We start from the raw sequence: 11,922 nt of genomic DNA, 5'->3' as shown, positions 1-11,922 counted from the left end.
CTCCCACCGGCTAAAATTCCTCCAAAATCGCATGTCACAAGCACATCTTAATGGCAATACATGTGATGATAGAAATGTATGCAATATTTGTGTACGAAAGCACGGGATTAGACATTGCCTAAAGGAGTCTTCCGCGGTAAGACTGCCCATTATGGATGCACACACAAGCATCATAAGCATCGTAATTTATGCGTGCTTTGCACCATTAGCCAAGAAGGGCGTACCCTACACCAATTAAGATGAACACGATGATCACGACATGATGAAGATACGTAACAAAGATCGACATGACGATATAGCAACAATACATGAAGCCAACGACATGACGATGATGACAACAACCAATGACAATGACAACAAGATAAAGAAAATTTTGGAGAGCACACACATGATGATCTCTTCGCACACGAATGAATGAATAAATAATTTTATACTACCTAGAACTACTAGTGAACCTACTAAGTCTCACTTGTGAACCATAGTGATGAATCCAATTGAGAACCGATATACTGTATCATGGGACATTGAACCATGGTAATGAATCAAATTGAATCACCATGATGTATCTAGTAGATGAATCATGTTAGTTTAGGAGTACACCATGACATGAATATATGAATCCAAAAACATATGAAATTTTTGTAAAACCCCAAGTTTGGTTTAAGGGGGCATTTGTTAGGGTAAGCTCAACTTATGGCACCATATGGGAAAGTCCTCTAGCCACGTAAGAAAGAATAAATGATGAGATGTTCTAATAGCAAGAGGATGCAACATCTCTAGCCAATGATTGTAAAGCACTAAGCTTATTTAAGAAGCTATTTTTTAATGAATCATTTCACTTTGAGCTGTCATCATTGTGTCTATTCTCTCTTTCTATGCTCTTGCACTTGGCATAACCTAACCCTAATCTCCATCTCTCTAACCCTAACCCTAACCCTAACACCATGCTTAAGTTAAGGCTCCATTTTCCATAGCCTAATGCTAAACCATTGGTGATTAGGGAACACACTTCCCAACGGACCACTCGACGGAGTCCCGATAGCACCCACACCAAAGGTACGTTGATCAAGGCTACTAAGCTAGGGAGGTCTAGACGCTTGCAATTGGGGGGTACCTCACAACATCAACAGAGATTACGACAGAGGATACGGATAACTTTAACTCAACATGCGAGACACCAATATGAGTACTTACCATGGCGGACATCGACGATATTCTATAGCGACCGAGGTAATACATCCTTGAGCAATATCGGATGCTTGACATCCTCGGACATTGATGTTCATACATCGGGATTGCACTACCCATTGTTTCGTTGTCGCGCACTTTGTAGTGCTACATAGCTCTGAGCTGCTTAGATTCATGACATCAATCATTTAGTCTTTATATTTCGTTTCATTTTATTTTGTACCTTGACATAGAATCAAATTCATCAAGATTGTACCAATTTGATACCATGGGTCATTTTGGCCTTTGAAAGGTGTTTAATGTAACATTTCATATCTCTCTCTCTCTCTCTCTCTCTCTCACTCACACACACACACACACACACACACACACACACACACACACACACGGAAGCTTATATTACCATATGTAGCAAGTGCTTTCTTATTGCCCTAAAATTGTTTCTTTGTTCTTGAAAAAAAAAACCTAAAGAACATTAAAAAATGTTAACCTACTTCTCAAGGCTTTGTGTGTTACTTGGTGCAACATTAGTGGACTTCAAAACCATAAATGCTTTTGACCTTTATGCTAAATAGAATTTCAAAGTGAAACTTTTAAATTGAGAAATTTATATGAAACTAACGACCCTATTTATGGCAAAGGCCATGTTTTCCTCATGGCAAGAACTCTACCACCTATTGCATGTATTGGAAAAATATTTGTTTGGTGAAATTTCTTTCTATAGCATGAGAGGGTTCGATTTGTGCATAGTCAACTTTTCCAACCTTTTTCAATTTGAAAGGTGCTCTATTGGAGTACACGGGTTGAAACTCCCTTGGCATACACCTTCCCTTTCTGCCGAAAGACAGTGCTAACAACAAAAAAATCAAAGTGAGTCCCTTGAGTAATTTGTGTTTCTATAGACAAGCTTTAAGGGCCTTGTCTCCATCCCACTAAATTAAACAAGCCGACACTAATGTGCAGACGATGACACTACCTGCTGTTAGAGAGAGAGAGAGAGAGAGAGAGAGAGAGAGAGAGATATGCTATTTTTATTAGTAAGCTTAAAAAGCCTAAAAGAATGCCTAAAAAATGTGTGCACAATTTGGTAGGCACCACGCCTATATCACTATCTGCAAGCAAGCAGTGCCAACAAAATTAAAGGCTTGATGCAAAAGGAAATGTTAAGCAATTCACAATTGTCAAAGAGAAGAGTATCGTGTCACACACATAGTAAAGCTTAGAATCGAGAGCTACGCTAGAGCAAGCAGCATGTGTTCATGAGCCTTGTACACACTTGCATCGAGGACTGCAACTGCAGAAACAAGAGGCAGAGCAAGCAAGTGTGTACATGAGTTTGAGATTGGGGGATCCTAATTGGAGTGCTACGAATGCATGCAAGAGAGGAGACCCGAGGTAGAGCAAGAAAAAAGACAACCCTCGTAATATGGGGCCACTTAATTTTTTAGCCCAAACCAAGCCCCTAAGACACAGTAATGGAAGAAGAGCATCATGGCTTGGAAGTCCTTTTCATGTTGCAGCTGTGAAAAGTTACAAAGGCCACTTTGGAACCCTCACAAGAACGACGGTTTCATGCGGCTGCGAGTCACTGACTAAGCCACAGATTATTGGCTTATACATGTGAGGAGGAGGAGGACAAGGAGGAAGAAGAAGACAACCCCTTTAAAAATCAAGGCTTCGTAATTTATGATGCTACAAAGCTCTGAGCTGCTTAGATTCATGACATCAATCATGTAATCTTTAGTTTATTTCGTTTCATTTTATTTTGTACCTTGACATAGCATCAGATTCATCAAGATTGTACCTATTTGATACCATGGGTCATTTTGGCCTTTGGAAGGTGTTTAATGTAACATTTCATGTCATTTCATCTCTCTCTCTCTCTCTCTCTCTCTCTCATGGAAGCTTATATTACCATATGTAGCAAGTGCTTTCTTATTGTTGCATGCCCTAAAACTGTTTCTTTGTTCTCAAGGCTGTTTTGTGTGTTATTTGGTGCAACATTAGTGGACTTCAAAACCATAAATGCTGTTGACCTTTATGCTAAATAGAATTTCAAAATAAAACTTTTAGATTGAGAAATTTATATGAAACTAACGACCCTATTTAAGGCAAAGGACATGTTTTCCTCATGGCAAGAACTCTACCACCTATAGCATGTATTGGAAAAATATTTGTTTGGTGAAATTTCTTTCTATAGCATGAGAGGGTTTGATTTGTGCATAGTCAACTTTTCCAACCTTCTTCAATTTGAAAGGTGCTCTATTGGAGTACACAGGTTGAAACTCCCTCGGCATACACCCTCCCTTTTTGCCGAAAGGCAATGCTAACAACAAAAAAATCAAAGTGAGTCCCTTGAGTAATTTGTGTTTCTATAAACAAGCTATAAGGGCCTTGTCTCCATCCCACTAAATTAAACAAGCCGACACTAACGCACAGATGACGGCACTACCTGTTGTTAGAGAGAGAGAGAGAGAGAGAGAGAGAGAGAGAGAAATCTCGACTGCTTTGGCAATGCAGATGAGAGAGAGATATGCTATTTTTAATAGTAAGCTTTTTATTAGTAAGCTTAAAAAGCCTAAAAGAATGCCTAAAAATAGTGTGCACAATTTGGTAGGCACCACGCCTATATCACTACCTGGCCAACAAAATTAAAGGCTTGATGCAAAAGGAAATGTCAGTCAATTCACAATTGTCAAAGGGAATAGTATCGTGTCACACACATAGTAACACCCTTGCAGCGAGGCCTGCAACTGCAGGCAAGAGAGTAAACAAGAGGCAGAGCAAGCAAGTGTGTACATGAGTTTGAGATTGGGGGCTCCGAATTGGAGTGCTACGAATGCATGCAAGAGAGGAGACCCGAGGTAGAGCAAGAAAAAAGACAACCCTCGTAATATGGGGCCACTTAATTTTTTAGCCCAAACCAAGCCCCTAAGACACAGTAATGGAAGAAGAGCATCATGGCTTGGAAGTCCTTTTCATGTTGCAGCTGTGAAAGTTACAAAGGCCACTTTGGAACCCTCACAAGAACCGACGGTTTCATGCGGCTGCGAGTCACTGACTAAGCCACAGATTATTGGCTTATACATGTGAGGAGGAGGAGGAGGAGGAAGAAGAAGAAAACCCCTTTAAAAATCAGGGCTTTCCATGTGGGGAGCACACTTGACATATCCCGGAAATATACACCTCATGTATAGAAGAAGCAATCATTGAAGTCAGTAACAGCCTTGATAGGGACTGATGTCTCATGCAACTTCCGGCCAAAAACTCCGCTAAAAAATCTTTCTTGTGTACATTCAAGAAGGCCATCTTTACAACCTGATTTTGAGTGGTCCTCTGCTAGGATAGCTAGCACCTCCCATTTTCCTGCAAAAAGTTGGCATCTCACATTCCCTTCTTGAGGAGTTTCCTGTTGGGTTGCTGCTCCTGACATATGCAACCAGGCATTGGGTTAGCATAGAAGTTCTCTTCAAGCTTAGGAAGCTCCCCAGACTGTCTATAACTTGGAGCTCCGATGCGGGCCGCATGTGCCTCTCTCACTCTCGCTTCGAACTGCTCCCATGTGATCTTTCCTGCATCAAGATCATCCACTAGGGATATCAACTCTGCCCTGCAAGCATTTAATCAGAGGATATCAATCAATGCTCAGCTCCGCACATATTATCAGCAAATTTACTCACAAAAGAAAAAATCAATGCTCAGTTTATGCTTCCTAGCTCTGCTCCTATTGAGTACATTCTGCATCGAATGCACTCAAAGAGAAACCAATGCTCAGCTCCACACATGCTATCAGCACATTTAATCATGACAGAGAAATCACTGCTTAGTTAATGCGTCCTAGCTCTGCTCCTATTGAGTATATCCTGCATTGAATGTATTCAAAAAGAAACCAATGCTCTGCTCCACACATGATACAACCACATGAAAATGCTTACACAGAGCACAACTTAGGAATTTAGAGCAAGGGTCAAAAGTGCATACCTATCAGGGCTTATAGTCTTCCGAAAGCCCTCAAACCTTCGCTCACCTTGCACTGCCTTTGCCATGTTGCCATCATATGTGTAGACAAACGCATCACTTTCTAGTGCTACCATGTAATCCAATGCCGCCATCCGGTTCTGAAACTTCAGAAATGGTTCTAGCTCTTCTTCAGTGGCAAGCGTGGAGTGCGAGAAAACGTTGGGAAAGTCGCGTCTCAAAACCTCCATGCTTCCATTGCCATAAATTTCCCCAGCAGCAATGTAAATTCTTGTTGAAGAGGGATACCCCAGCCCTTTGAGGAGGAGAGCCGTCTCTCGGGGAGTCAATGGACATCCTCCTTGCTTCCGCTTTTCTTCACCATCAATCTCTTTCTCTTTCCAGTGTTTCACATCGTAGCGCATTTGCTTGAGATCTTCTGCTTCACTAGGCGTCAACCCATGTGTACAGCCCGTGAAAGCAAGCATATCCTTCTCATATCTGTGGCATCAATTCAAATGCAGTAATTAATTATGCTACTGAAAGGGCTGCCTGCGCTCGGGCTGAATATTGACATAAAGTGACATACCTTAAATGCAATGCAATGTAATGCTTATCTTGCCTCATCCTGCCGACCAAAGTCCTTCCAAGACTCTCAATGGGTTCTGTATATCTCAGAGCTCTGTAACAGGATCGGCATCGGAGCTTTTGTATGCTACTTGGAAGATCATTGTTTGCTAATCGAGAATCAGAATGAGTAAAGTAGACGACTTTGTGCTTTTTGAGGATTGGTAGAATTTCATTCTTATAGTATGATGCCTGCAAATGGCAAACACAAAGAACGTCGTAAAGAATGATCAAATATAAGCTGTCTCCACATAATGGGAACATAGCAGAGATATCCATACACACCTTCGACCACGATACAGGAGCCTTACTAAATGGCTCAACCTTTTTCAAGGATGCTGGCAAGCTCTCGACAATCTGTACATCTTTTTCCAGCACCTTCATGAAATGTTGGACATCATATATGTCAGCAAATTCACTGCAAACAGAACAAGTGCAATGGCCCTTTTTTACTCTTAAGAACAAAGAAAATTGTCCACTTCTGGAGCACTGGAGTGACAGAAACCCAAGCTAATACCTGGAGTCCAACCAAAATGAGGTGTGGTCCAAAGATGGAACAACAAGGGCAGCATTCAAGATCCTTGCAATGGCCACCATGTCGCAAATCTGCAAGTAGAAACAACATTTGAATTTAGTGCACACTCAAAGCAAAGGGGGTTGCCATGCAAGTTCTGTAATTAATCACAAAAGAACTACGAGACAGGCAAAGGGGGAAAATGGGAGAGGGAGGAGGGGGGTTTTGGGGGGGGGGGGGGGGGGGGGGGGGGTTTGGGGGGGCAGGGGTTGTTCTTTTCTAATAGAATTTGTTAGCTCAATAGTTCTGAGCCGTGTTTTTCCAGCCTGTTTCTCTCATACCTAGAGTCTAGCAACCTTACTTGGCACTGAGCCGTGTTTTTCCAGCCTGTTTCTCTCATACCTAGAGTCTAGCAACCTTACTTGGCACACACCAGAAATAGTTTAGGTTTTCCTTTAGTTCATCTGGCTAGGGAAAGGCTCCATAAAACCAGGAACTGAGCATATATGATACCCTGAGAGTCAATATAATCCTTATCCATTCTAACTTCTTGTTGAAATAATGGAGTGCATCCCCTGCCTACATACATTCAAATTTGTCCCATCATCGCACAATTTCAGGAAAGTCGAATGACAAGAAAATTTTCTCTTTTACTAATTAGCCTATAGATGCCTATTCGCTGACAATCCGGCTGACTAAAGCCTCATTTATGCCTGGTCTTTGCAATGACCATTGACTTGTAGATGACTGAGACTAAGACAGTGTCCCTTCATCACTTGGTGCATCTTAAAGGCTAAATGCCCCAATGAGTTCCACAAAATGTTTTCGATCATTGCTATTGAACCATGCATGATCTAATGACTAGGCAAAGAATGCCAACCCATTCCTAACTTTACCTCCCAAGAATTTCCTTTCACCACTCCAATAATTTAGCACAAGGCCCTAGATCTCCCTTTGCATCTGCAATTAACAAGGGGCTTATCATGTAGTGATAAAAAGTTTTCTACCAACTGCACATGGAAAGGTTTTCCACACTAAGCCATCTCATTGAAAGTGCCAGTGTCACTGGGTTCATATTGGTATAAAATGCTCAAATGAGTACTATCGTGATGATGGAATTCTGGTTTTTCCACACAAGGGCTTACACTAAGCCGTCTCATAAAACGTTTCAGTGCCATTGGGTTCATGGTTCACATAAAAGGACACACTGAGAGTCACCATTATGATCATGCTCTCTTTGGGGTAAAATCTTGTAAATCACAAATATTCATGTGCTCTTGTTGATGCACGCGCACTCAAGCCACTCAGAATTCTCTCCTCTTCATTTGTCATATGAAGCAAGAAACAAAAGAAGACCAACAAGAATGTCTTGCTCTTTGCAATGGAATGGATTAGTGGTGGCTTCTTATAGTTACATTTTGTATGCTACCTTTGGAATTTCCTTAAGAATCATCACAAACGAAGCGAAAAACGGGTTTTCAAAACAGATTTTTCAATCAATAGAGCGAAATCGGAGTTTCCCGTGACTATAATCTCCGGACCACATAACATAGACCTCAATTGAGATCTTCAGTTACAGAGGCTGAAAGAAAAGAAAGCATAGTCTTACCCCATCTCGCATTTGATTCAAGCCACCATTGGCATTAACCATAATATAACCATTTGGATTAGCTTTCGGCTCTGTAGGGGCAAAAGAAGGAGATAAATAAGCAACAAGGTGTGGAAACCATACACAGAATATTGCACAGAAACTACAAGGGGTTTCAGTTACTTTTATACGTTCTCGGATAGCTAATGCACTGCTTCAAGCCATCACTATTTGGATTCTCCCAGAGTTTACTTTCCTCCGCAGAGTAATCACCCTATCGACAAAGAAACTTGTTACACAGTAGTTCTTGAATAACTTTCACTTCTAGTTTCAATATTAGCAAACTCAGGAATATTTTACAATACCTCATCTGATTGATCAATGGCTTCTTTGTACATCCTCAATGGAAATGAAGACCTAGCTCGATCTTGCGGTGTAAACATGTATTTAACAGCTTGTATATGTTCAATTTGAAAATGTGTAAAAACCTGCAATGTCAACAATAACAACCTTGAGACCATTTGATGGCAAACACATTAAACAGCGTATCAATGCCCCAATTTAGCCTGCTGTGTATACCACACATGCCTCCCTTCCCCAAAACAGACACATACTTAGAATTGTGAAGCGATGCTCCAGGAGAATGCAGTTCACAGCAATTATATAGACCCATGCAAATGCACCATGCGTGATAAACGATTCGCGAATTTTGCATTAGAGTGCATGCCAAAATGTGATCAGATTCACCTTGAGAATGCAATTTACATGCTTTATATATGCCAAATGCACCAGACCAATACATGTCTCAATGACCACCACAGGTACTTAACACTGCCTTTTGGCATCCAAACCATGGAGCTTCAAGGCCCTATACTGATGTGAAAAAAAAAAATTCAGTCTCAAGCCATGCTGATTAACCCACACACTAAAATGAACTAAATATGCGTCTCATCAAACTGTACCGTGGAAGATGGGAGCATTGAAGCATCATCCAAAGTGAGCCGGCCAACAAACAGCACACGGAGAGCCACGATGATCATGATCGCTGTTCCAAATGTATAGTAAAGAAAATGCCGGACACTTGTCTTGCTGCTCAAGAGCGAAGTGATTAAGAGAGAAAGAAAGCTCCAATAAGACGGCTTTGAAGGTGTACAGGAGAAGCACTCTGGTGACATCTCTTTGTCCTCCTTATTTGATTGTGATGTATCTACCTTATCTGTGGAGAACCCTGTCTTTTCGAGAATCCTTTTGTTGGATAAGGACCTCCTTGTCGCATACGCTCTTCTGGGAGTATGTAGGACCTCCACCACATCTCTGTTTGATGTGGATCCCTCTGATTGAGAGGCGGGCACTTTGAGTTTAATAGACTCCATGGTGGGTGATAATAACACAGTTGTGGAGGAGCCGAGGTGCATGCCTACTGGGTGCCAACAAGGTAAAAATTGTGGAGTTTAGAGCAAAAATGGGTAGTCCGCAGATGATAAAATGGGTAGTTTCAGATGATCAATGAGGAGTTGGGTAGCAAAGAAATAAAACAATGGTGGATCCTTGATACACAAGGCCTATGCGGCAGTGGCAGTGGAGGTGGCAGGTTTTCTGCTTCTGACGAAGTGGAGGAGAATTGGTGCTAAAGCGGTGAAGAAAATATGCAGAATTTGAAGTATGATGGAGGCGCCACTCAGAGAGAAAGCATTAAAGAAAGAGGGTTTAATTAACAGAAGAATGAGCTACCTCCTGCTGCTTTCCGTGAGTGAGCTACACCGACTGGGAGAAGGAAACCTGGTGCTGAAGGCGTCGATCGTGGGGGAGTGGTGCTTGTTAATGAAAAATTGCGCCTGGAGAGAGAATGAGAGCAACGAAGTTCGTAAAGTTGAGTCTTGGAAACTTTGGGACTGGCCGCGGGAAGAGGCTGTGTGATGAAGAGGTGAAATTGCAGGAAAGGAACAGAGCAGCTGATGCTGGCAGAAAGAAGAGTGAAATGCTCGGACAAGCTCGTAGGTGGACAACTTGGCAAGGCGCGTTTCTTCATATGAGTGAGAGAGAGAGAGTGTGTGAGTGAGAGAGGGAGAGCGCGCGCGCAGGGCATTTCCGGGCGGCATCGGCAGATTCAATCTTCGCTCGCTTGGCGTGTTTCACACATACTTGTGTAAAGGCGGCAGTGGGGCCCTCCATGTGAGTCCGCCCCGCCCGCACACGCCTCTCTCTGTGGTGGTTGCTGTGGCTCAGCTCAACGCGCTAAGCATTGCATTTGTCAACTATAACTTCAGTCTTCCAACTTCCAGTTCAATTTTCTTTCACCTTGCCTCTGTGAAAGGCTCCTCCACGTGCAAATAATCAGTCTAGGTTGATTTTTGGCGGCCACCACATATATTTGGGTGATTTAGGCAGGTGTCCGACGCATCCTGACGGACAAGCAGGTGAGCGAATCACAATTGGCGCTTCTTGTCTTGCTTGTCACACCCATTCGATGGACACAGAAGCAGCGTCCGAGCTGGCAGCCAAGTCATGGGCATCTTCGTCCTGCTGGTGGGCGATCCCCCCAAGCCGCTCTTCCCTTGTCCGTCTGAAGAAAAACGCGGGTGATTGGCTCAGCTCGTTGCATAATCACTTGCTTGGATATCGCCTTGTGTGACTGCGATGAGCGGAAACGCCCTTGGCTGTGAAAAAAGTAGCCATCCGCAAGCAGCCAGCTCACACTTGTTCGCTGGACTTGTGTGACAAGGGCCTTAATGTATTCTTTTAGGGCAACTTATTTCACTTACTCCGGAGAAAATGTAAAATGCTCAAAATTGCATAAAAACACTCGCAAAATAGTCAACCATGCATCCAATATAGCTCGAGCCTCTCTCCTTACTATGTCTTGCGCACTCACACCGTTGCTTGCCAAACTAAGAGGCAATTTGCACATAGTAGAGTTTATCGTGCCCCACAACATCAACTTTATCCCGATTGGGTTTGTCACTCTGTCGATTTTGGCAAAGTTAGCTCTACCTCGGCTTAATGGAGGTATTCACGCTTGAATAAGCACAGGATTCATGCCAAAATTTAGGAAGCTTACCAAGGTCTACTAATTTACTACTTGTAAAACGTAGCCGCCTTCGATGGCAACATGGCCACCCTCTTACCCTCAAGCCCCCTTGCCCTTTACAATTTCATAAAAGCAATTCAAGAAAAGCTCTCTCTCTCTCTCTCTCTCTCTCTTTTTGAGTAGTGCTAAAAAATTACCTAGGTTTAGTGTAATCCCACCATCAAAATTTGAAATCTACCTTAAAAGAGTTAAACAATCTAGTGTATTTGGGACTTAAACCAAGTTTTTTGAAAAAAAAAATATTGAGCCCTGGTTGTAAGGTCTCTCTCTCTCTCTCTCTCTCTCTCTCTCTCCTATTGCACTGCATCTTGGTGGCCTAGTGTAATTCCACCTCCAAAGTCTGAAATTTACCTCATAAAATACATGTTGATGGTGGAAAAACCTATATATCTTGAAAACATACTCGTAAATTTTGGCAATTAATATCTTAGGTTGGGCTTAGACGACTCATAGAGAGTGCTAGTCTATGTTGGTGCACAACCATTGACAGTAGAACAAAGCCTTTTCTTTTGGGCCCGCCAAAAGCACCCCCCTCAGAAATGAGGGTCTTCCACTCACTTTGCTGCATGAATTGCGGAGAGAGAAGCTTCAACTGACCATCACCTATAGTAGCAAATGCCAAAATGATTTTTCCCAAACTATAGTAGTGAATGATTTGTCTAGTTGCCAAAATGATTTGTCATGAAACTACAATGCTCTCTCTCTCTCTCTCTCTCTCTCTCTCTCTCTCTCTCTCTCACAAGGAAGAGCGATGGAAGCTACTACGCGAGTCTCATCTCCTCAAGGGAAAAAGGTTTTGGATCACTGAAGAATTGACCGCGAATCAACTCAAGATCAAAGCAAGTGAGCTCAATTAAAAGATGCATGAAATGGGATGCCTATCGAAGTGGAAAAGCCGTCATCCAAGAGTTTCGAACTCCCAAACCGGCTTCCCCCTCACCCAACCCCCCTTAGGTTTTG

The 11,922-nt window shown here is 42.4% G+C and overlaps 1 protein-coding gene across 1 annotated transcript; it reads right to left on the bottom strand.

Moving 5' to 3' along the window:
* Positions 1-4,149: 4,149 nt before the first annotated feature.
* On the bottom strand, positions 4,150-9,588 carry LOC147458369 (O-fucosyltransferase 35-like). Its single transcript, XM_086513023.1, has 9 exons — positions 8,837-9,588; positions 8,240-8,362; positions 8,058-8,148; positions 7,896-7,966; positions 6,290-6,378; positions 6,058-6,190; positions 5,735-5,964; positions 5,170-5,646; positions 4,150-4,798 (listed from the first exon to the last, which is right to left on the bottom strand). Exons 1-9 carry the CDS (start codon positions 9,287-9,289, stop codon positions 4,573-4,575), a joined length of 1,893 nt encoding a protein of 630 aa, XP_086369149.1. The 5' UTR covers positions 9,290-9,588; the 3' UTR covers positions 4,150-4,572.
* Between the last annotated feature and the right edge of the window lie 2,334 nt (positions 9,589-11,922).

The sequence above is a fragment of the Adiantum capillus-veneris genome, chromosome 5 (genome assembly GCF_014529385.1).
Source record: "Adiantum capillus-veneris isolate H3 chromosome 5, ASM1452938v2, whole genome shotgun sequence".
NCBI lineage: Eukaryota > Viridiplantae > Streptophyta > Polypodiopsida > Polypodiales > Pteridaceae > Adiantum > Adiantum capillus-veneris.
Note: the sequence above shows the minus strand (reverse complement) of the source record. Positions and strands in the feature narration are given on the sequence as shown.